Source organism: Scleropages formosus, chromosome 4, assembly GCF_900964775.1.
Source record: "Scleropages formosus chromosome 4, fSclFor1.1, whole genome shotgun sequence".
Lineage (NCBI taxonomy): Eukaryota > Metazoa > Chordata > Actinopteri > Osteoglossiformes > Osteoglossidae > Scleropages > Scleropages formosus.
The window spans coordinates 7,678,283-7,702,399 of record NC_041809.1 but is presented as its reverse complement, the minus strand read 5'-3'; the positions used below and the strand labels follow the sequence as shown (position 1 = coordinate 7,702,399).

Below are 24,117 nucleotides of genomic sequence, written 5' to 3'. Positions count from 1 at the left end.
TCTGGTTTCTGGCATTATCGGTGCCACGAGAAATAAGCAAATGCACCAAATGAAAATTCTGCATCCGAAAATAACACTTTCGATATTTTACATGCGAGTGAAAACCCATTACCCTTCACTTTGAGGCCAAGAAACATGCACGCCGTGCATCATCTTCATCATAATCATCATCTTTGGAAAAATTGCACTGGCAAATACCTGTAAGTGAATAAAATGCTTAACCTGACTGAGACCTTCTGGGGGTGTAGCCTTGGAGCAGGACACATAACTGATGGGTAGGCTCTGCAAAGATACGTACAGTATACCATTTCGACCATCTCTAGAGATCCCTTTCATGGATTAGGATAAAGTATTTATTCAGTTTTAGATTCACTGCAGGTTTCTGACTACAGCATGTATTTCATTCTAATAAAAGTAAATCACAGCGTACATTTCATAACGATACCTACATAACCTACAGAATTATACAAATAGCACTTAAGAAAACCTCAAAATTTTCAGAGTGGAAACATTTTTTTTTTTTTTTTTTTTTTTTAAACACACACATTAATGATTCACACACACAAGTTGAAAAAAGCAACAATGTGCTTGAAACTCCACTTTTTAGATAATGAGATGGCACTGGTTCACCAGCGATACGTCCACCGCACGAGAACACGGTCCGGGAGACTCGACACATGAGAACGAGGTGAACGGTGCCAGCAAACGCCATGCAAGGTTTCACACAACCAGGAGGAGACCATGAAATGAATGAACGGGGGTAAAAACAACCAGGTAGACTATACATACATTAGACAAACGAGGTATTTACACTTGTTTAAAGAAATACTATATGCATGTTATTTCTAAGGGATTTACGACTTGGGTGTTAACTGTTCCATGGATTAAAATGAGCACTTTGAAAGTAGTCCCGCTCAGGTTGGAGCAGCTGCGTTCAAAGGCATGGCATTGTTGTGCTACTTCATGATGACTTTGGCCTCGATTTTATTTCCTGGATCTTTTTCGCTCTACGCATGTAGAGAAACCTTAATGACATATGATGGGATCGTGAAATTGAGAGTTAAACCTGCATAGGAGATTTGTGCTCAAGTCCTTTTCGGGCCCACAAATCACTGTCGGATCAAAATAATCGGTCCAAGAAAATTTAAACAAGGACATTTGAAGTTAGAGGAATAACAAATAGTTTTGTTTAAAATTCAGTTTTATTGAATCAGTGGTTAAAATGTATAATCCGCAGGCACAGTCGATGCCGATCCGAGATTGTAGTCTTTTGTGCAGCTTGATCATTCATGACAATAATTAAAAAAAAAAAAAAATAATAATAATAATAAATCAACAGCTGAAACCAAGTTCCATGGTTCTGTCCTCACGGCAGATTTTAAGGACGAAGTGGATAGAAGGGGTAGTGCTCCATTTAAGCAGCTCGATGTGACCACAGAGTCCTGCGCTCCCTGCAGAAGTGCGCGGATCCTCCTGAAACGGCTGAATTCTTATGTCCGTACGGGCATTTAATAAAAGCAAATATTTGCACATTTTTGTTCCAAACTGTTTAAATCCTACGCTCACATTGTTTGTTTTTTTACATAGATGCTAAAGCACATTAAAGATGCAGCTATTGCTTGTTTTCAGGTATAAACACCTTACAGTGAAGCAGTGATGCGCAGCAGATGATTGACAGCCCAGTCAGTCCAACCCGGTCCGTGTGCAAGTTTTTTTTTTTTGCCTAACATATTAGCCCTTGGCAGAACTTTAGCACAGTGAAGTTTAAAAAACAAAAAAAAAAAAAAGATAAAAAAATAAAATAATAATAATGAGAAAATCTGAGGCTGCCAGCTCACCCACAGGTAATTACAGAGCATTATGAAGACATAGAAAACGCTTTTAATATTTGTCCATTTTTTGTTGGGTTTTTTTTTTCTTGTTGTTTTTACTTAAATAAAATACGTACCAAGCTTAAAGATAAAGTTTTTAAAAATCCACCGTCAATTAAGAAACCTGCTATACATTTAATTTACACCATCTGAGCTGCCAAAAAGTATAAAAGTATCAATATTCACATAAAACTGTACAATAATTCTTAATCAGTAGGTCAAAAATTCCTGGGTATAGTGTATCCCAAATATGTAAAAAGAAATATTCACCCAGTGTTTAAAAAAAAAAATAAAAAATAAAAGATAATATATAGATTTTTAACAGCTGTGATACTCTATAGACAATAGTGCAACTACCTATTTTGTCCATGTTTTTAAAAAAAACGGTAAAAAGCACAGGAGAAGTCCTACGCCGATTACTGTTGCGGGACGCCGGTGGGTGGAAGGCACACAGACTCCTGTTATCAGCGCCACATACCGGAGTAGGACAGGAGGTGAAGTAAGGTACTCGGCTCGGCGGGGGACGGGTTGTCGGGGGTAACGGGAGGGAAATCGGGGACCGGCGGGAGACACGGGAGGTAAGTGTTTCTGAGGTAAGTCTCACACAGACGTGGTCACTCTGTCGAGAGCGTTATTGACCTCGTTTTTGTTGGAATCCAGGGCTTTGGCCGCGTTCATGTCGTTGCGTAGGTTTTCTGCAGCCTTTTTCATGGTCTTCAGCTCGCCGGGGTGGGGGGTTGCCCGACGCAGGAGTATTCCCTACGACGGCAAGACGATGGCACCATCAGTCATTTCGAATGAGACTAAACATATATTTTATTATTAGGTTTTTGTTCAGCTCACAGTTTTCTCCAAAGTGACTTATGTTTGCACACTAAAATACTTACAGTGATTTACCCCATTTATACAGCTGGGTCACTTTTACTCCAGCAATTCAGGGCAAGTACCTTGACCGAGGGTACGACAGCAGGAGCTCTGAATTATAACAACGGTGTAGAAAGAACATGCGATGGCTATCCTGGGCCTCACCTTCTCATCGTCCTCGTCGTCGTCCTCCTCCAGGAATCGGATAGCGCTGATCCTGTGAGCGGCCTGGTCGTCCCACCTGTCGTCCACCATGTCGTTCACAAGGCTCTCGAGGGCCCCGCAGCGAGCAAGGTTTTCCGATCCTGCGGATGTTTCGGAAAGATCGATTGGAACACCAAAAGCAAATCTGAACTTCAAACCTTCGTGGATACCTGCAATTTCCCACTACAGGCATAATACAGTGAATTTTCTATGCATACTGATAAGAACAATAAATCTTTGCGAAAACATGCATTTCACTTCCTGCAAAATCAAATTTATACATACAGACCAACAATCTAAAAGAAAAAAGCTCCAATAAAAACTACAGAGCCTTCAATGCTGGGAAGGATTCAGCAGTGCTGAGGGATAGAGGGAGCAAATTCCCTCACATCGGAACCAAAATATGCTGAACCCCAGAACCAGACTGAACCAAGGGAACCATTTAGGCAGCTGAGGGGTGTTTACCGGAGTAATTCAGGGCAAGTATCTTGATCAAGGGATTACATGAGGAGCAGGGACTCAAACTTGGGTCCTTTGAGTGCAAAGTGGCCGCTTTAATCACTACACAACCTTCTGGGGGCCTGGGGGGAGGGAATCGTGTACGTGTCTAGACACTGCCTACACCATTTGTTTCAGAAGAAGGTAAAAATTCTGGACTTTGACCACTCTTTCAGAAGATGGATCAGGGCTCCCAGACCAGAGTTTCAAGTCCCAGCTTTGTCCGAGCTTAAGGCTAGAGAGGTAACCTAGGCCCTTCCCCGTCCCCTCCCCGAGCGGACCGGACACACTGTGACACTGCATCATTATCAGTGTCTGCGAGTGAATGGGACACGCCTCGGCAAGGGGGCTGACCAAAGGTAGCGATCGAACAAGGCGCCCGAAAAGGGCAACTTGCCGAATGAGTCAGACTGTAAATACCAGGTGGCGATGGGAGCGTAAAGTCACTTGTTTGGAACAAAGGACAATAAAGTGATTGGCAAACTAACTTGGATGTTGCAAAGGCTTTGGCCGCCTGCTGCTTCTCAAGCCTTTAATGGCTTCTGGCCAGCTAAGGGCTAAGCCTCTTTAGCCGGGCGGCCGACCCGCCGGCCGGGCGGGAACGACACCATCTGACCTGAAGCAGAGACGTGAGGCGCGGCCGAGCGACGGCGCGCTCTCACGTGTCCGGATTCAAGGATGCCCGAACGGTCGGGGGAGAGCAGAGGGCATACGAGGATTGCGCTCCAAATTACACCGATGAATCGTCAAAGATGCTCGGCGCCCAGAAAAGACGGATCGCGTCTCATTACGCTTGGGCTCGGTGTGCAGATGCTGCCGGTGACGCAGTCGCTTTTTAACCGTATTACGGCCGGAGAGGATTAAATTAAATGAATTTTAATTCCACTCGGGGTGGGCAGATAGGTGAAGCATCATCCATGGAGACGATTTATCTGCAGCCAACAAACCAGATGTGCCGCAGAGGTGAACACGTGGCCTGCGGCTAAGCACAGACTGAATGGAAATGTGACCGACGGCACGAAGGAGCCTGCGTGATTTGTCCATGCCCGTGAGAGCATAACAAACAGTAAGCGGTTACTTGATCAGTAAAACCGCCAGCCTCCGCGTCTCGACTCAGCTCGCGAGTTTCAAAACTCTGACGAATGAGACTTTATATAATTCATCATTTATATAACGCACTCGCTCAACTGATTTAAAAGCAGGCACCCTTTAGTGAGCGTAGTGTCAAATAAGAATGCGTCCAAATCTCTCTTGTGCAACACCACCAGCCTCACCTCAAATGCAAGAGTGACCGATCGGAAGATCGAGGCTCGACGGCTTTAACGAATTCGCGACACAGACGGCGTACGGGGTCCTCGATCGGATCCGGGGTTCCGTTCCGACTACCTCGTTGCGAGTAACAAAGTCCCTTAACACTGTGTTATATAAACCATAATGAGATATACTGTGTGTGAAATGAAAAGCAAATGCAAAATGAAAATACCAAAAATATTTATATATTATATATTATATACACACACACAATTTTACATGCATAATTGCTACATTGTATAAAAAGGCCTCATTATATTTTTAGTATTATATTTTCATGTTGCATTTGCTTTTTATTGTCTGTACGTCCACAATACTCAAGTTTTCACTTGATAGCCATTGTGTTAAAAAAAAAAAAGAAAAAACTAACTTGAATGGAAATGATGTGTAAATACAACACAATCACTGGTAGACATACTGACTGAGTCAATAAGAAATATGGTCCCTTCCTGCAGCACGTACAGCAGTCAATGTTATCATACAACAGATGGAGCGATAACCGTTAGATGTTACAACCAAACGTCAAGAATGGGAAAAAAAAATATAGGACTCACGGGACGGTCGAGCAAAGCCGCATATGTCACGACTCAAGGAACGCCTGTAATACTTCCTTCTAGCAAATGTCAGTTTGACTTTGAAAGACCAACTAAGGCCTCCAGTTATTTTGTTGACACAGAACCCTTAAACAGATGGTGTTGTGTTTTTCTGAAACAAACCATTCTGGGCAGATGTTCCTATCAGGATCCGTGAAATCATGGGCAGAATTCAAGGTCAATCAGAACACGGCAAGTGTTGAAAAAGTTCAAAATGTCACATGCACCACACGCCGTCCCACGTCCTCACGCACCTTTTTGACAATCTTTCCTTTTTACCGCAACGCCACATGAAAAGTGATGTCAGCAATGGGGTAGATTATGCGTAGATGGTGAGAGCGCCGTACCTTTGCCCTCCGGCTCGCTGGGCTGCTGGGGCAGAAGCACACACGTGAGCACCTTCTCGCCCGACTCCGGATCCACATCCGTCTGGAACGTCAGCAGGGACCTGGATTGGTTCTCCGACAGCCAGAGGGCCTTGAGCCGCAGGGTAGTCAGCGACATAGGCAGAAACGCCAACCTGCGGGTCAAGGGATCGAGTCAGGAGTCGACATCACACAGCCAAGACCCCGGGGACACAGACAGTGAGTTTGAGATGCGATATAAGAATTCAGGGGGCGGCCGTACAGTCAGTTCAGGGCCTGTAAGCAGTTCTTACCTTTACGACTGCTTTTGTCACTTTTTCCAAATAGCACTCCGAAAAATTGTTAACCGTGTCCTGCTTATAGTTATTAATCGACTATATCTCAGTAATTTATTGAACAATATTTTCTAATAATTTAAACAGCCATTTATGGGTATTTATGCGTACGTTCGCTTTTGTCCATACACTGAAGAAAATCTCATTTTCGACATCCGCAGACAAAAGCAAAAATGCATACGGGCACAATCTTCATTCCACTGCTTGCGGTAGAAGAAAATCAGAAGAAAATGTACGCACACAAATTAATTTGCAAAACTTTTCCTTAGGTGAACTGGCTCCATGTTTTATTTTCCAGGCATTACATTCATTAGCTCGAGCTAGAATCAAAACAATAACATGCCTTACTGGGTATTAAAAGAAAATTTGGACATACACTAACATTAATAAATCAGTTTCCCATCGAAGCAGAAAAGCTGGAACTTGCAACGAATTCAACAAATTTCCTAAATTAATCAGTTTCCCAGCGGTGCATTTTAACACGGTGCGCAGAAGGCATCCGAAAGCCAAAAATCACATGCAAAACAAATGGCCTACGGTGATTTTGCAAACACGAAAATTTCCATCCACCGTCTAAGATGCAGGTAAGATGCAAAAATGTACTAACAAGCATGCGGCACGGGATTCGTCAACAAAGAAAATATCTCGGCCCACGGGGTATTTCACGAGATTACTTAATTTAGCGAGATAATTTTGGTAAACATGCTGACAAAAGGCACGATTGTTAAGCAGGAACCTTTCTCCTGCTGGAGAGTCCAGGCTTGTTCACTGAAGTTATCCTGCTAACTAAGCGATCTCGCTTGGTGAAACACCTCCCAGGCATTTACTCGAGACATGTTTTTTGCAGACACAGGGAGAGTATGATGACTTATATGAGACTGCATACTCTTTGTGGTTAGTTTTTATTTTTTCCCCACTTTGCAATATCCATTTTCCTTCACTCTTTAGTTTCTTTAGTCTCTGTTTGAAAATTACAAATTCCACCTGTAATGCAGTCCATTATGAAAAACCGCTTGTCCGGTGCAGGGCTGTGATGATCCGAAGCCTACCCCACAAGCATAGAGTGTGAGGTGGGGTACAGGGGCTAGTCTATCACACGGCTATTATACACCCACTGACAAACACAAACACACAAAAAACAATTTGGACAGTGGGAGGAAACCAGAGCACCTGAACCCCAGAAAACCACATAAACACCAGACTGTGCCAGACCAACAGCCCAATAGTGAGAAGACACCAGCAGTACCTCCTGTTCTGCCCCTTGAGTCTCTAACTCTTTTACCAATTTCCCAACTGGCAGAATTTTTCCAAAAACTGTAAATTATTACAGCAACATTACGGAAGAGTTCGGAGTAGCTAAAAATACGAGAAAACACATTTGGCCAAAGTTTGCGCTAACAAAGTGAATATTGTTTCACAGAAATGGAACGCACTGAGATGTACCTGTTTCCAGAGACGTCAAGAACGTGCAGCTCTGTGGCCTGCGAAATTTCTTTGGGGATCCGCGTGAGCCGGTTCTCACGAACACAGAGGACGTTCAGGCTGCTGCAGCCACCAATCTGGGTGAAATATTTAAAAACACATACACAAATTACTTTGGGACAAAAACAGACATTACAGAAATTACAATGGTGAACAAACTGTTTTTTTTTAAAAAAAAAAAAAAAAAAAAAAAAAAAAATTTTTCAGTTTATGTCAGCTGACATCAAGACTGGATGCAGCTATGGAATCTGAAACAGGAGTTTCATTGAAGATGCTGGATATAAAATTTATTCATTTTTTTAATAACCAGGCTCCAAACACAGCAAGCTAAAAACATACACAGTAAAAAAGACTTTGTAAATTATTCCTACTTTTTTGTTACTCGGTTTCACGGACAAATATACAATTTAAAAAAAAAAAAAAAAAAAAAAAACTGCATTGAAACCGCCTGCTTTAATGTTTGTTTAATCTTTATGCAACAACCACATCTATAGTGGAACTACGAATAAAACTGTTTTTGAGGGCAGGACATTTGGAACCCTTTCAGTAAAGCCACCTTAGCTTCAAAAACAGTTAAACTTCAGTGCCCCATCCGCACACCGTTGAGAGGTCCCACGAAGGGTTAAAACAATGGCAGATACCTGCTGGGTGAGCTAATGTACAGACCATAATCTACTAATGAGCTGGGATGCAGGGAAACCCGGGGACGACTGCAGTAATGGAGTCTCATCAAGTTAAAAGGATATGCCTAAGCTGACACACTCTTCAGGGTAAATAAGAGTAAGCCATCAGTGCTCTATTGAACGATTACAAACACAGGGAATACAGCCCATCGCCAAATAACAGCCAGCAGGGCATAAGTAATAAAAAAATCCAGTTACAAATTTACAAAGAAACTGCTATTTCCCCTTTTCATTTTGATAGCATTTTTCACTGATACATTTCCCAAACTTTCTGTTGTTACGACCCAGCCGTGACCCGTTTTTACAGCAGTAAAGCGTACCCAGACCAAATAGGAGCATGGGATGAATCAATCCACAGGTGGGACGGAACAGGAGTTTGTGGAAAACACATTTTTACAGCCATTTCAATTAGTTTTGACTTCAAAGCGGCTCGACGTTAAAATGAAAATATTAACGAGTTCCAAAATATTTTTTATTCTAGCTATACAAAAAATGTTCTAGAACTTAACCCGTGCATATATCGAACAAAGGCTATACCATTAAGTTTTTAATGACGGAAATTTAATGCTAGGAATGACTTTGGAGTTACAAATTACGAAACCAATTAAATTAAGTCTTCCGCTCCCAACTAATTTTGCGAGTTGAATAGCCAGGGTGTCTACATTGATTCCGCAAAAGGAGGTTCAGCTTATATGGCAAAATTGACCATACCGGCACTGTTAACTTGATAATTCCAAGTGTGAAGAGCTGCAAAATTTAGGCTATTTTACGGCGAACAAAAAACATTGAGCAGAGCATAATCAGACAGGGCATCGAACACTGTACCCATTGGCGCACCGTTAGCAACGTAAATCAAAGGGGAAACTTTGCTAAAAGCAGCGCATGCCGAAAAACAGGCTTGCATCCAGCTGGAGGAAAGGCAGCATGCTGCTGTTGGCCCTGCTCCGGGTGATCAAGCCATGCTAGCACAGGTGCCGGCGAGCGAAGCGCAGAAGGTGACGTCCGATGCGGACGCGTCTCAGCGCGGTCAGCTGAGCAGAAGATGCTCTGAACACACCGACGAGTCCTTGTTTGTTCGTAACGACCAGGGTACGTGGATTCAGGGGTTCCGCAGGCATCGGGAAACGAGGCTCACCAGATAGAAGGAAGAGTGCAGATCATCTCCAACAAGTCCAGTTAAAACCCAGGCACAAGACCCATCAAACAAACTCGCGGGAGTGCAGACGATGCGGATCCGCTTACTCACGGAGATACGAGTTTCAGCGCCCTTCCGAGCAGCGAGGCACAGAGGCAAAGGTCAACACAATAAAATCATTCAAGCACAGAAACTGCGAAACAAATATAAAAAGTACATTGAAGGTTCTGCCAAGGTACAGCTGAACATCAAGCATCAGGGCCTTTATACATCTGTAAATACTTTAAAATCACTACTCAACTTTTTTTTTTCCCCCCCATGTCCAATAAAGTCAGATATTTATGTTTACAGGCACTTTTCTTCCATGTTTTTCCCAACAGACAAGCCTCTCTGGCTTTCAGATGCACTCCTTAATCCAGAATATTCAAAAATAAAATGTGAAATCGGTCAAACAGGTTCTGATCGTGCCCATTTTGGCGAATGCGTTCAGTGCCAGAGCCGAATGGAGCTCTACCTCGGAAACATCACGTGATATAAAATCACCCGGTCTGTGCCACACCTTGTGACGGTGATCTTTGACTTAAGTAAACATCCGTGTCTCACGGTAGACCCTTTGCTGCTGTGACAACATAAGGAATAAAAAAAAACTGCAGTGTTTAAAGTTGTTATACTGCCGTCGTGAGCAAACACAGCAATATCTGGTTTCTTTCAGTCCGGCTGGCCCTTTTACAGCGTACAGCTGAGTGATTTTTAAAAGGCACTGGATGAAGAGAACCGGATGTCTCTTAAAGGTAAGATCAACGAAGCCACTGCGCTGATGCCATTAATTTTGTCATCGGGCCGAGTTTTACAATTAAGGTAATCCAGGAAATCGCCTGGGGCACTGAAATTTGAGGGTGCCAAATTTTGCTAGCTAAAAAACAGAAATGTAATCTTAGAAAGAGAAATAATAATAAAAAAATACAATAACAAAAATTCCACATAATAATGAAAGGAAAAAAAAAAAAAAACTGAGAAAATTGAAGCTCTCCCACCTTATACAGATGGCCCACGATTTACAATGGGGTTACGTTCCGCGAAACCCATCGTAAGTCAAAAATACCGTAAACTGAAAATACATTTAATACAACGAATACACACCTCTGCGTGACAGGCTGGCAGATGCGGATCGCTGCCGCTGCCCAGCATCGCAAGAGTATTGCACCACCTATCGCTTGCCCGGGAAAAAAAAAAAATCTAAATTCAAAATTCGAAGTACGGTTTCTACTGAATATCTATCACTAACTCACTACCGTAAAGTCGAAAAAATCGTAAGCGAAACCATCGTAAATCGGGGACCACCTGTATATTACATAAACCTTGCGTGACACATCGTTGCTCTATGTCTTTGAAATGTTGAAACTTAAAAGTTTAATAGGTAACATTTCCTATAAAACTGTAAATGTAAAATAGTATACATTTCCTTATATGTATTTAAATTTTGAAAATAAGTTTAGTTTTCATTCTGTTTTCTGTCGTTCTGTGCATATATGTTCACATGTGTTATAAATAACTGCAAAAAAAATACCATTTAGAAATTCAAATTGTATTTTCCATTCTTTATGATCTGTATGCATCAACATTAAAAATGAAAGTAATTTTTGTTATATGTATGCATATGTACTTTTACATATTAATTTAGAGATTAAGTTTAAAGGGTGCTGGATTGACTCTTGCCTAGTGGTGATCCTGCTGTGCCTTCTTTTCTGGTTGGCGGTGTAACCTTCTCACATTTTATTTTATTGTCCCTGTTAGGTCTGTAAGTGCAGCGCACGCCGGAGGACTCCATACGTGTTGGCTTCTCTTTTACGGGATGCCCCTTTTGTGTTCTGTTTAATCATAGCTTTCCTGCCTTTACAAACCTGTCTGTCTGTTTCTCTTTATTAATATGGCAAAACATATCTGTACACGACACGCTGCAAATAGCCAGTGACGTGCTAGACTCTAGCAGGCAACCATGCTTCTCCAACAGTGACTTATGAGGAAAAACTATTTTATTTAGAGAAGAATACTCACAGTGTTTATCGTACCAGTGACAGTGTCTTAAATATTAATACAGCAGTAGCATCTGGTTAAATTAATTGTCCCAGACTGCAGTCAACACGCACAGAGATACAAACGGAGACGGGCTACAAGATCCCCCACAATTAATATCCAGCACTCGTCCAGGTCGCCTCTGGGCAGAGAGTAAATTATTCGAAGAGTGCCACTCTGAATGCCAACATGCACCGAGGCGGAATATTATAGTTAATTTTATTGGAATAGCATTTATTCGAAGCGACTTTAACAACGTTTAGCTACTTAGAGTAGTTTACCTATTTATACACTGAGGTCATTTTCAGCAGAGCAATTCATGGTAAAAGCACCTTTTCACCTTCAAGTATTTCATTTAAATGTTTCATTTTCGTTTCAATGTTTCTCCAAGAATCACAAATCTGAGGATTTATTTTTTCCTTCCCGTCCACATTTCCACGTAGACTTTGATAAGACAGAAGCTTTAAAAAATTTAAAGGTTTAAAATCTATTTAAAATGTAAAATATCAATAAAACGCGTACTTTGCAAATTCGATTTACAAAAATAAGTACCAGTGTAACATTTCAACCGAAACCAACAAAACAAAACAAAACCAAAAAACTACCAGCATAATTTCCCCCTCCCAAAGAGAGCAGGAAATGAACACTGATATCCAAGAATACATTAACCAAAATAAACATGTAAAGAATAAGGAATTTTACCTAACTTATATATAGACAATACCAATATTTAAAAATTCAGAGCAGCATTTCCTGTGACAATATCAATCTATATCAGCCTTCCAAGTCTGGGGAGCGGTGGTGCCGTGGGTTGGACCGGGTCCTGCTCTCTGGTGGGTCTGGGGTTTGAGTTCTGCTTGGGGGGCCTTGCGATGGACTGGCATCCCATCCTGGGTGTGTCCCCTCCCCTTCCAGCCTTACGCCCTGTGTTGCCGGGTTCGGCTCCAGCTCCCCGCGACCCCGCGTGGGACAAGCGGTTTCAGATAATGTGTGTGTAAACCTTCCAAGTGTGTTTTGAGACATGTCTAGCCTTTGGTGCACACTGATTAAACATTTACACTGTTCCAAGGGGTAAATAATCAACATACCTCTTTTGGCAAAGTTGATAGTCTATTCCTGTCACAGTTGAAATTCGAGAGTTTCTTAAGCTTTCCAATACTTCTTGGCAAGCTCTGGGGGAAAGGATTAGAATTAATGGTTAACGAACACAAAAAAATATAACCATTTCGTAACAAATGTAGGAAAGAGGTAAAACATATTTCTGGACCATTGAGAATTTGTATGGGTAGGTAGCGGTAAAATGGATAGCTGGTATGTGGACCTGAAGGATAATTCAGATAATTCCGATTAAGAGGATGAATCACTTGAACTGCAGTCAAAACTGTTTGGTCGATGCCGTGACCAAGCCAGATTTCAGGGCCGCTGTCTAAATTACCCCACGCTGAATGCCTTGAACCCATGGTCATTTGGACTAATTTTTCCTGACAGTTACCCCATGCAGTAATTAAGGATTTGGATTAAACAAAAAAAACAGAAGGATTCTGTAGCTCTCCAGGGCCGGTTCTGGAAAAGGCGAGTTAGCACAGAAGGACAGCGATCACTAAACTACCAGGATACCACGTTAAATCAGGGTAAGCTGAGGACAAATACTAGTAAAGTCTCAGTCTTTAAAAAAAAAAAAAAAAAAAAAAAAAAATTAACAAACAGGGGAAATCCAGCGATTCAGTGCATCCAGTGCTTAAGACCTGGTTTATTTAAGAATGCGGAAAAGTACCTGTCTGAAGGAGAGCAGGATGCATTCGCCATGCTGCTCACATATAAAGCAGCTAAAGACAGTACCAGTCAAATGTTTGAGTACACCTGAGCAGATAAACTGGACAGAGACGTTAAAGCAATGCAACGCACAAGGCTCCTGCATCTCTGGGAACTGCTGCAGAAGAGATCAGAGTTTTTTTTTCCCACTGAAAAAATTAGCCAGTATACCGATATTTTTGACAGGTAGCGTAAATCCGAAGCTTGAGGCCAACTGCGACAGCAGCGACAGGGATCCACGGTCCACTCACCACCAGCTGGTTCTCCGTCAGCACCAACTCCGTCAAGCTCTCGCAGTTGCCGATGCTTTCCGGCAACTGCGCCAGTCTGTTCTGATCCGCTTTGAGAATGGACAGGTGCTGCAGCTTACCTGCGGGACCAGCCGAGACGCAAATTCAACGTATACATTTTAACGCAATTCCTTTTCAGTTATATTACCATTATTACTTACAGCATGTAATATGTTGGTAGTGTAGTGGTTAAAGCTGCTGCCTTTGAAACTGAAGGTTGCAGGTTCAAATTCCACCCTCCCGCTTCAGTACCCGTGAGCAAGGTGCTTAATATGAATTGCCCGAGTTAAACATTTTTTTTTTTCCTAAAAATAACCCAGCTGTATAAATGGGTAAATCACTGTAAACTGCTGCAGATAAAAGCATCAGATAAATTAAAAAAGGAAATTATTTAAACTGCCTACAATTAACCCATTTACATGGCTGGGCACTTTGTACGGTATCATTTCAGGGTAAAACCTCGATCAAGGGTATTGGAGCAGAAGCCGGGAATCAAACCCAGGTCCTTTGATTTCAAAGCAACGACGACGCCTTCGCTACCTGCTGTCCCACATTATCCAGGGAGTGACACATATGATGTAAAACATATGAACCCCAACAAGGAGGCCCAATTAACACTCCCACAGACCATGTTCTCAACAGCATTATGAGACCACAAAGAAGAGCGGCAAAAGTCGTAAATTCCTTTATAGGTTACTTTAGGTTACTTTCTCCATTCACATTCACGACAAGTATTTCACTGAAAATTCTGAGCTTCACCCCAAGCGTGGAAACATTTTAAAACCATGATAGGGAGCAGCAGAAAGTTCGCAGACACAGCAGCGCTGCTAGATGCGGGGGGGATGGGATGCCGCTGACCGATGCTCTCCGGCAGCGCATCGATGAGGTTCTGGGACACGAGTAGGTCGGTGAGCGAGGCCATGCTGCCGATCTCCTCCGGGAGGCGCTCCAGCTTGTTCTCAGATATGTCCAAACACAGCAAGTTCTTCATGCTGCCCATCTCCTGTAGGGAGCGGAGAAACAGGTCTGACTGCCTCCACAGTGTAAACACACCACTGTTTACTGCGGTAAAGACAGCCGTTAGAGCTGGCTGAATGACAGGGCAGAACTGACATGAAACCTTTTATTAAAACGTTCAGCATTTACTCGTACGGGGAAATGACTCAACGTCCGTTTGCAGGAAGGGCCTTTGACACACACAACTGCACAAACGAACTAGAAGTGTCCACTCATGGAGGACGGAGAAAAAAAAAAAAAAAAAAATGTATACGGCACTATCAGTTTTGTTTAAAAACAAATAAAATAATAATATTACATTGACATCTACTCATTTAGCTGATGCTTTTCTCCAAAGCAACTTACAGTGTTAAGGTACTTAGTTATTTACCAGTTTATACACCTGGGTAATTTTACTGGAGCAACTTGGGGTAAGTACCTTGCTCAAGGGTACTACAGATGGAGGTGGGGATCAAACCTGCAACCTACAAAGTCAAGCGTAAGCACTACGCCGTCACCTGTCCCATATAATAGACAGCTAACTTGATATACTTTACAAAAGGAACACAATATGGGCCCGTGTGTGTGAGAGACACACACACACATACTTCCTCCTATGTACACACTGTGAAATAACCCATTTGTTTTCACTCTAAAGCCTGCAGGTTTCATCGAGCGGTGCCACACACTTGGAGGAGCGTGCCATTTGCTAGTTGCACCCGCAGCCCAGCCAGCGCCCTGTTGAGTGAGTGTGTGAGTGTGTGTGTCACTGTGAGCAAAGAGGAGGGGGTCCCTGGATTGTCTCAGCCACCCGAGGCAACGCAGGCCAGCTTGCCCTCCCCGGGCCTCCTCTCCTCAAAAGGCCATCGTGGCAGAACACGAAGTCGGTGACGAACACACACTCATAAACATCACGACAAAATGAAGAGAACAACATTTCTGAATAAAGCTATATTGAGTTAAACACTTATACTGAATTAAACACAGATGTAGTATCAGCTCTCAGCTCAATAAAATGGGAAATATTTTTGTTCTTATTCATCTAGATTGCGTATGGGGAAAAAACATTTAATCTCAGCTTGCGCTTGGCCGTAAACGTTTCTCCATGAGCAATGCAGCCAGTTCTTATTTCGAATGTTTTAACATCGAAGGTCAAAGCATAAAATAAAACAAAATATGAAAGGATGACACGGAATATGACAACGTACCACAGGTATCTCAGTTAACTGGTTTCCGTCCAGCCACAGGTCCTTTAGGTTCACGAGACAGCCTATCGTCTCTGGCTGGAGAAGATGTGGAGAACATTTACTACATTAAGGCTGTGGCAGAGTGCATGCAACAAGCAGAACGGAGTAACTTAGGGATAGCGTTATCGAAAAATACAGGGCCATCCTGATAAAATATCTACAAGGCCAGGCAGTATACCGTGCTGCTTGAAAGTATGTGAACCTTCTGTGTCCCTTAGTTTTACCATGAAATGGTTATTTAATGAGAATCGGTGTAGCCTATGTAACCCATGGGTGTGTAATGACCCATATTTCATATGTTGCTTTAGAAGAAATCGTGCATGCAGTAGAAACACAGCAGTCCAGATGCAAAAAGTGGACCCTAAGTTGTATTGGTTAAAGCAGGTAAGTTGGATCAGGTGTGTAAATGAATCATTTGAAATAATAAATAAGAAAATAAAGTGGGATACATACAAGGATAACGATCAACCCCGTAGGGTTCATATTTTTTCTAGCAGCACTGTAGATTCATTAGGTTCGTTCTCTTAACAGGCCACATTTTTTTCATTAGAATCGGTTTTTAAAAAAAAATCAAACTCAATTAAAAAAACAAGTATAAACTGACCACCTGTATCTCAAACAACAACTGCAAACAATTAGTTCACGTACTGCAATGCCTCAATTCCCCCAAAAACTGAACTTCTAAATAGTAAATGTATATTTAACGTATACGATCCTGACACTGATTATATAAATGTGTCCACAATTAGCCCCGGCACTTACGATTGACAGCTGAATGACACTGTCGCACGTAAATGTGCGATATTTTTTACTCACAACAGGCTTACATTGAGCATCTATAAGTAAGTTACCAAACTCCATCAGGCAAACTTCTGTGTGCCTCTTTTTTGAGCCTTGCCATTTATATTTGATGGTTTATACATGCTGGTTTTTGCTACTCGCCAACCGGTGATGATTCCGAGTAAGCTTTGAGTGCAATATCTGGAACATCTCCTCTTGCCAAGCAGCTGAGGACATGTGGGTGTTGAAAACTGAAAGTCAGCTACAATATAAAGCAAATCGTGCACTTCCAACACTGCAGAGTTACATTAGGAAAATTCCTGGAGAAGGGACGACTGCGCTAATTGGTGGAAAATTTTAAAAACGAAAAACACGATGGGGCCCTTTTGGGTCCATTAAGAAGATGTTTAGGTTGCACTTACCAAACTGTAAAGCTCATTGTTTCCTAGATCAAGTTCTTCCAGCCGATGAAGTTGCGAGAGAGACCTGTACAACCGCAGTGAAGTGTTCGTTCAAGGACTTGAAACCCAGAAAGCCATTAACGACTGGTACTGCGGTCAAAATTTACATTTTGGAAATGCTCACATTTCCTGCACAAAAACCTCTTTTCCTAAACATCAACATTTTACTGGATTCCCCGTCCTTTGCCTGGGAGAACTGGGTAGGAGCTTAACAGTGTGATGTGTACCATACTTTACTGCAGCTAAATTTGCTTCTCTCACTGGGTGGGGGAAGGGAACAGCTGAACCAAGGGAGGCTCTTTGGGGTTTTATCCTGCACGCGTGTATACAAGACGGTCGAAACGCAACCGTATAGCCATCCCCGGACATGTGGGACACATATGGCGTACGTGCGGAAAGCCGCTCACGGCAGCCGAAACATCATTAGCTCCTGGCATTTCAGAGGTTTCCGCCACACATGGATGCTCATTGCAGTCGCGAGAAACTTCATAAACATGTTCATAAATGCACACTTGGCAAATATTTTCACGGCCCCCAAGTTATACAGAATAGGTGCCACGTTATACATCTAACTTTCCGAGTCCCGGAGCCTCTGCCTCGAGACGCGTCTGACGTTCTCTAAATTACGCTCTTAACCGATCACACGCTGTTCTTCTAATTATCCACATGTTGCTGACACAGAGGCACACAAGCGAGGCATTAAAAACCCAAAATAAACTTACTCTGGTAAATATGTCAGCAAATTCTCACGGAGTTCCAGTGATACCAGGTTAGAAAGGCTGTAAAAGGCAAAGTGATGAGACAGCGGTCAGTACAAAACTGCAGCAGATTAAAAAGTACGATAAACAAGTTCAGTACATTTACATTCTGCTGGAAGACAAGACAAATAAAAGGAGATAATGTAAATAGAAAAAAAAATATATATATATAACCAAAAGGGATTGTTATAAACTTTTATCAAGCTGAGGCTTTTGTCCAAAGCAACTTACAATGTAAAGTTTGTACACTAAGCTTCTTACAACTCATAGTACAAGAGTATTTTTAGTTTTTCAAATCAAAGTTCCTTAATTATGTGTGAGACGTGTTTTGAGACCCTTCTTGAATGCTGAAAGGGATTCAGCAGGGCCGAGGGACGGAGGGAGGCCATTCCACCACACTGGAGCCACAACTGAGGACCTTTGGATTTTTCATTTTGGACCTCTTGCGTACGGGACCACCAAGCAGCTGTAAGTGGAAAAGTGTAGCACTCTGGCCGGGTTATAGCGAGCAATCAGGTCGTACAGGTATCTGGGAGCAGATTAATTCTGTTATTACAGCAAGTGATGCTCACGGTGAGACACTGTTGCGTAACACAACACCGATAGCAGAACTGACGTTACAGAACAACACAAGAAAAGCCCTGCACGCTGAGCACTGCGAATTATTTCAATAACATTGTGCAGTTATACTTTATGTGAAGAATTTCCTTAGAACGTGTACAAGTCCCGACACAACATACCGACAAACAAGCGAGAAAAGTGGAGGGAAAGCAATCGAAGAGAAGTGTTGAAAAGGAGCGAGCTTCCAAAGCACGTTTTCCCCTAGATGGAGACCGTCACGTCCACCGGATGTGGGATGTGCACCAGAGAAAAGTGACACGGGAGCAGCCGCCTGTCCTATTTGGAGCGGCTCCAAGTGAACTCCGAGCCACCGCCAAGCACATAATACCCATTATATAATGCACAGGAATATGAGATATGGGCATGCGTCTCTCCGCACGCTCGAAAAAGCTGGTAAACAAACTGGTAACGTTTCGCTCATGGCCGCATCAGGCTTTCCGTCTAATCAATTAAACATACCGTTAGCTAAAAGCAGGGAGTATTTCATTCATAAAGAAAATGGCGCACGCTCTACCCCTAGACTTTCCCGTTAAAGTACCGCAAAAGTCTGGGATGCGCGGCGTTAAGAATGGGCGAGCGTCGCTACAAAGGAACCCAAGAAGCAGATAAAAGTTTCGACTTGATGCCTTTACAGGATTATATTAAAATATTCAAGGCCATATTCAAAACTCTGACATGACTCTCATCTATTACAAGAGGCATGAATGGGTTCTTACAACCTCTCCAGTTGTCGCTGGGATAGACGTTAACCGTACTTACTGTATTAATAGAAATTAAGAACGTGGTGGAAAATATTCACCGTGACACAAATCCGCCTGCGGATGTACGACGGTAATGGTACATTGGTGTACCTGGTCTGCTCGGCGCAACAGCCGGGCTGGTTGCAAATGATGTGGCTCTTTAAGAGTCAGCAGAATCCTCAGGGAGGTGGGGGGGTGTGGGGTCATGGGTTTGTAGCTTTAGCCCTGTAGCATTCACCCATTATTAAGTGAAATAATGGGCGAAACCAGATGAAATTCTACATAAGCTGCAGGGAAGCGGGCCAGAGGATTATCCGGGAAGCAGCAACTCTATAAATAATATCTGTTGGACGACGGAGTCGCCCGCCACATCGGCGTCATCAGTCCAACCGGTTTTCCAGGCGGCGGAGGCCAAATGTGGCGGATCAGAGGGAGGCGAGAGGATTCCCTCCGGATGTCTGAGACGTGCTGTCTGGAGCCCTCGCCGCGCATTCCCTACGGTGAAAAACAGAAGCTCCTGCCACATGCCTTCTGACTCCCATAATGCTCTGGGGTTCCCACCGCAGCACTCTCGGGGTGAGGCCTTGCGCTCAAACCGAGCTTTCACTTGTTATTTACGGTGCAGGAAAAGACACGCCATCATTAGAGCACGCGATAGATGATAATCTTACGTAATCGGCAGGTTCAGCTAACGATCGAATTAACGTAGCGACACTCACGTTCGACGCAGCGGGTCCGTGACGCAACGGCGTTTTCTCCTCTCCCGGGACAAAAGGCACATCGGACCCATTAATGACGCTCACAACTGTTTTCTCAGAATGCCAGGAGATGACAAACTCGCGTGAGGCCTTTGCGTTTAGCTCGCAAACGCAGTAAGCGAAAACCGCGATATAGTCACGATATACACAACGTCGAGCTACAGCTTTCAAACGACGGTAAATCGTTTACAGCAGCTCTGTGTCCATAATTCAAACACGAAGCCGCTCTCGCCGACAAAAATTGACCAGCATTGAACGCTAAGGCGCCCGAACAAGGGGGAGGCTTCACGGGCTTCGTTCTCTGTGACGAACTGAACGAGCGAGCTTCGAGAACGGCGGATCTCACGTGCGGATGCATTGTATGCAAACAGATTACAGCCCTTTTAATCCGCTAAATGACTAGATTAAAAGTGCCCCGGCGAAGTAATTATATTGCATGCTACAGCGCTCCCAGGACTATTTATGAGTGTTTATAATCTGGGGGGGGGGGGGGGGGTCAGGTAAAGCTTATGAGAGTTATCTTAAAATAACCGTGCGGTCAAGGTGGGGACGCAAGACCGGCTCAAGGGTCAACCCATGGCGATACCGCGGCGAGGCAAAGCGGTCAAACTTTCAGCGAACTTTTCCTCATTTACTTCAGAAGACTACCGAACAAGCATTGCTACCTTGGACCTCCAGGGAGTCCGGACTGCACAGCTCCAGTCCCGAAGGGATGCAGGCTATGAAGGAATTTGCTCCATTTACACTCTTATTTGCCATAATGATGCGGTTAACTGGAGAGTGTCAGCCCAGCGGGTATTTCAGGTGTCAGGCAGGCAATGACAAGTAGAATCCTGGAGAAAAGTGCACACTAAATGAATATGAATGAATATAAACTGAATGTGAACTAAATGAATATTAAGTGTATGTATCCTCCGGAACTTGCATCCCTGCATTAAAATAAAATAAACTGAAAAATAGCTGGGTATTCTGTATAGTGAGGGATGGTCACATCAGGCAATACTGCATAAAAACTCTGAAAAGCCTTTATAAAGGTACCTTACATTGCAAGGGGTGATACTTTATGTTGATGGACAGAGGAGATCGCTGTCATTTCTAATATTTTGCTCTCATTCCTTCATCTTGCGGTCAGCGTCTTTTTTTCTGGGTTCAACACGTCACCGTGGCGACCACCAGACAAACCCGGCTTCGAACATGACTAAATGGAGGAACAATGCAAGCAACACGGGTCTAGATCTATAATCCACTTACGAGTAAGGGGGAGAAAAGTCCACGGTTGAGCCGTTGAACCATGAGCCCATCTGTGCGCTGCTACCACTCGTGGGGAGAACTAATCCCGCACCACGCTAATTTACAGCGTCAAGACCCAGACAGCTTGCGCTCCAAGACATCCCCTCCTTTGCACAGAGCAATGCTTGCATCTCGCTGATTTTAAATGGAATAAACCAGGAACCCACAATGAATAAATGTGTCGGGGGGGGGGACATTTCTTAGACAAAATCCTGAAAAATGCTGATCATGACAACTCAAAGCAGAACCCATGGTTACACCGAAATACGGATTTTGCACGCAGGTGTGGCATCTGTTGGTGGCGTTGGAATTTAGAAATGTCGTCTCCAATTTAGTGCCGTCCCGAATCATTCATTAACCGTGTGACCGTTGCTAAAAACGTACACCGTCGACTGTTTTAGTGTGACGCAGTTTATTACCACCTATAATTTTTCTTTTCTGTGTCCCTTTCAATTACGGCCTTAAAATAAGATATAAATAACCTCAACTGTTTCGCTGTACGTTTTACTTGCGTATTTGCCTTTCTCGTAATTATAACCACGCAACGTAAACTCAAAGGAAACTAAACGATATCGACGAAGTCGCGCACATGATGTACTGTATACGCACATCCTTCGAAGTGTGCTGTTCTTGCGAGGCTTTCCACTACCGAGGCGTGAAGCGGAGACATGTCATGACTACGCTGGATTAGGAAACTCTCGATAAGTGCAGCGAAGGACAGGAATGCAGCTCAGCGGCATTCCAGGAATTATGCTATCGGCCAAAACGTCCCCTCTCCGTTCGACTGCGCTTCAGATCCATCACTATATGACAGGCTTTCATTACTGGTTGGAAGCTCATTGGCCCACAGAGAATCATAACTTTCATTCTCACCAGAACTCAGCTCAAACGAAGCTTTCTCTTAGACAGCCTTACATTTTTATTTTCTTTTTTTTTTCCCCTCCAGGTTTTCATGTTTTTTCTTTCATCGCAAAGTGTTATTTATCTGATTATTATTTAAGGAGACTGGATTATTTACTGATTGTTTATTGCTTTCATCGTGCATATCATTAAGGTGGCATAATGCAAAATCGTAAATTCCTCGGCGAAAACGTGCAGCGTATCCGTCATGTATGGTGAAGACAACACCTCATCCAGACTTTCAAAGTCTAATATGCTAGAATAAGTAGATTATCTTTGCATAAACAGCTGTTTTCCCATTCCAATTTATCATTTGTTTGTAATGTCTGAGAAAGCTGGATAAGCAATAGTAACCCTGCACCTTGTGACCCTCCCCTCCCCTCCCCCCCCATACAGCTGAAGCCTTCGGTGAAACACACAACCGTGTATCTCTGCTCTAACAATGGCAAGATTGTTGTGCAGCACCTTTATCGCACTAATGAGTCATGTATTTCTACAAGGGCTGAAGACGGAACATCTGCAGGCCCGAAGCCGCCAGCACCAGTATAGTACATTTCAGCTCCGTTTCAGAAAAAGAAAAAGCTCTTGGGCCACGATACTACAGTCAAAATCTCTGCAACCTTTATTGACAAAGAGATGATTATTAAAACCTTAACACATCGCCCTCTGGCTTCGAGCTTCTTCAACACACGTTTCATTGAATCTCTGCGGCAGCGGTGTCCAAAAAAAAAAAAAAAGGCAACATTAATTTTTGGGTCAAAGTGGGGTGTTTAAGCATTTGACTTCTTATAGTGTTTTGATTGTGTGACCTTTTAGAATAAGAGCCTGGTTTTTAACAGCCGATAGCAGTTTGAACCAATCAGGAGTCAGGAATGCTGTCACGTGATGCCCCGAGTTGTCAGACACAGCCTTACGCACACATGGGTTGTGCCAGCTGCAAAAGGGGAACAAGGAAACATCTGTCTCATCTAGAATAAAACCGACCACCGAGTCGCTATCTACCAAAAAGAATAAGCGTCAGCAACGAAACAATCACTCGTTACAGTCCCGGCCTTTTTGGATAACCGCCATTTGAAGAAAAAAAAAAAAAAAGACAGTCTTTAAAAGGGCCAGATGTTTCGAAGATCCACACGGCAAACACATTCCTGAATTTCAGCAGGCGTATACTGTACAGCAATCGATCACGCCTTCCGATTCCACACTTACGGTGAGAATATAAAGTTACCGCAGTTATGTAGTCATAATGTAATGCTTGCATTGTCCGATTTGACAGAATGAAGAATTTACGCTCGCGTTTTTTTGCAGCGACTGTCAGCATCTCACCCCATTACTTACGGATCCTGATCCGTCCCTCCAGCAAGAACACTAGGCTCCCCCGACTACGGCTGTCTGCTCATCCCACTCGCAAGCTGCCCAAAATCTAAAGCCCGTTTGTTCTCAGTTTCGATCCCAGTGTGGTGGAATGAGACCCGCTGAATCCTTTCCAGCATTCGAGAAGAGATTACAGGAAAACACATCCTGTGTCAGACCCATTTTCTTACTGAGCTCCTGACATCCTTACTAGCTCATCCTTCACCACCTTCTCCTTCCTATCTACCTATTCTGTTATTTGTACGCCACTTCCATAGGTACCCACTGAAATGCGTGTACTACGAAAGCGGCCGTCTCGAACATCAAGCAGCACTTCGAGACAGATGCGTATGTATCTCAACCCTTTGTGTGTTGGGAAATGGACCTGGCTTACTTCGAACTTCACGTCGTTTTGGAGAAGAGCACTTGCCAAATGAATACAGGTAAATTCAACTTTTTTCTGCACCGAATCAGCCAAACACTGTTCACAACTGGCTCCCCACCCTCCACCCATTTTCTGTAATCCCTCAGTAAATTATGGAGCAACCTTCAAGTTCAAAGATCATTCTAGAAGATATGATATTCTTGAGATGCATCTATAACACTCACTTTCCAATGTTGTCGGGAAGGGCTTGCAAGGAAATGTCGTTTAAGGAGAGACACGTTAGGTTCCGTAATTCTGGGAAACTTTCAGGCAACC

General features: G+C 43.2%; 1 protein-coding gene across 2 annotated transcripts in view; it reads right to left on the bottom strand.

The window, feature by feature from the left end:
* Positions 1–1,217: 1,217 nt before the first annotated feature.
* lrrc1 (leucine rich repeat containing 1) overlaps positions 1,218–24,117 on the bottom strand; it is a 41,384-nt gene continuing 18,484 nt past the window's right edge. For both annotated transcript variants that reach the window (XM_029251161.1, XM_018749548.2), the window contains exons 4-14: positions 24,027–24,116; positions 17,723–17,779; positions 16,962–17,025; positions 15,721–15,795; positions 14,375–14,519; positions 13,478–13,596; positions 12,503–12,586; positions 7,485–7,600; positions 5,689–5,861; positions 2,901–3,040; positions 1,218–2,630 (exon numbers count right to left, since the gene is read on the bottom strand). In XM_029251161.1, coding sequence (XP_029106994.1) covers positions 2,472–2,630; positions 2,901–3,040; positions 5,689–5,861; positions 7,485–7,600; positions 12,503–12,586; positions 13,478–13,596; positions 14,375–14,519; positions 15,721–15,795; positions 16,962–17,025; positions 17,723–17,779; positions 24,027–24,116 — 1,222 coding nt within the window. In that variant the 3' untranslated portion in view covers positions 1,218–2,471. The remainder of the gene's footprint in view (positions 2,631–2,900; positions 3,041–5,688; positions 5,862–7,484; positions 7,601–12,502; positions 12,587–13,477; positions 13,597–14,374; positions 14,520–15,720; positions 15,796–16,961; positions 17,026–17,722; positions 17,780–24,026; position 24,117) is intronic.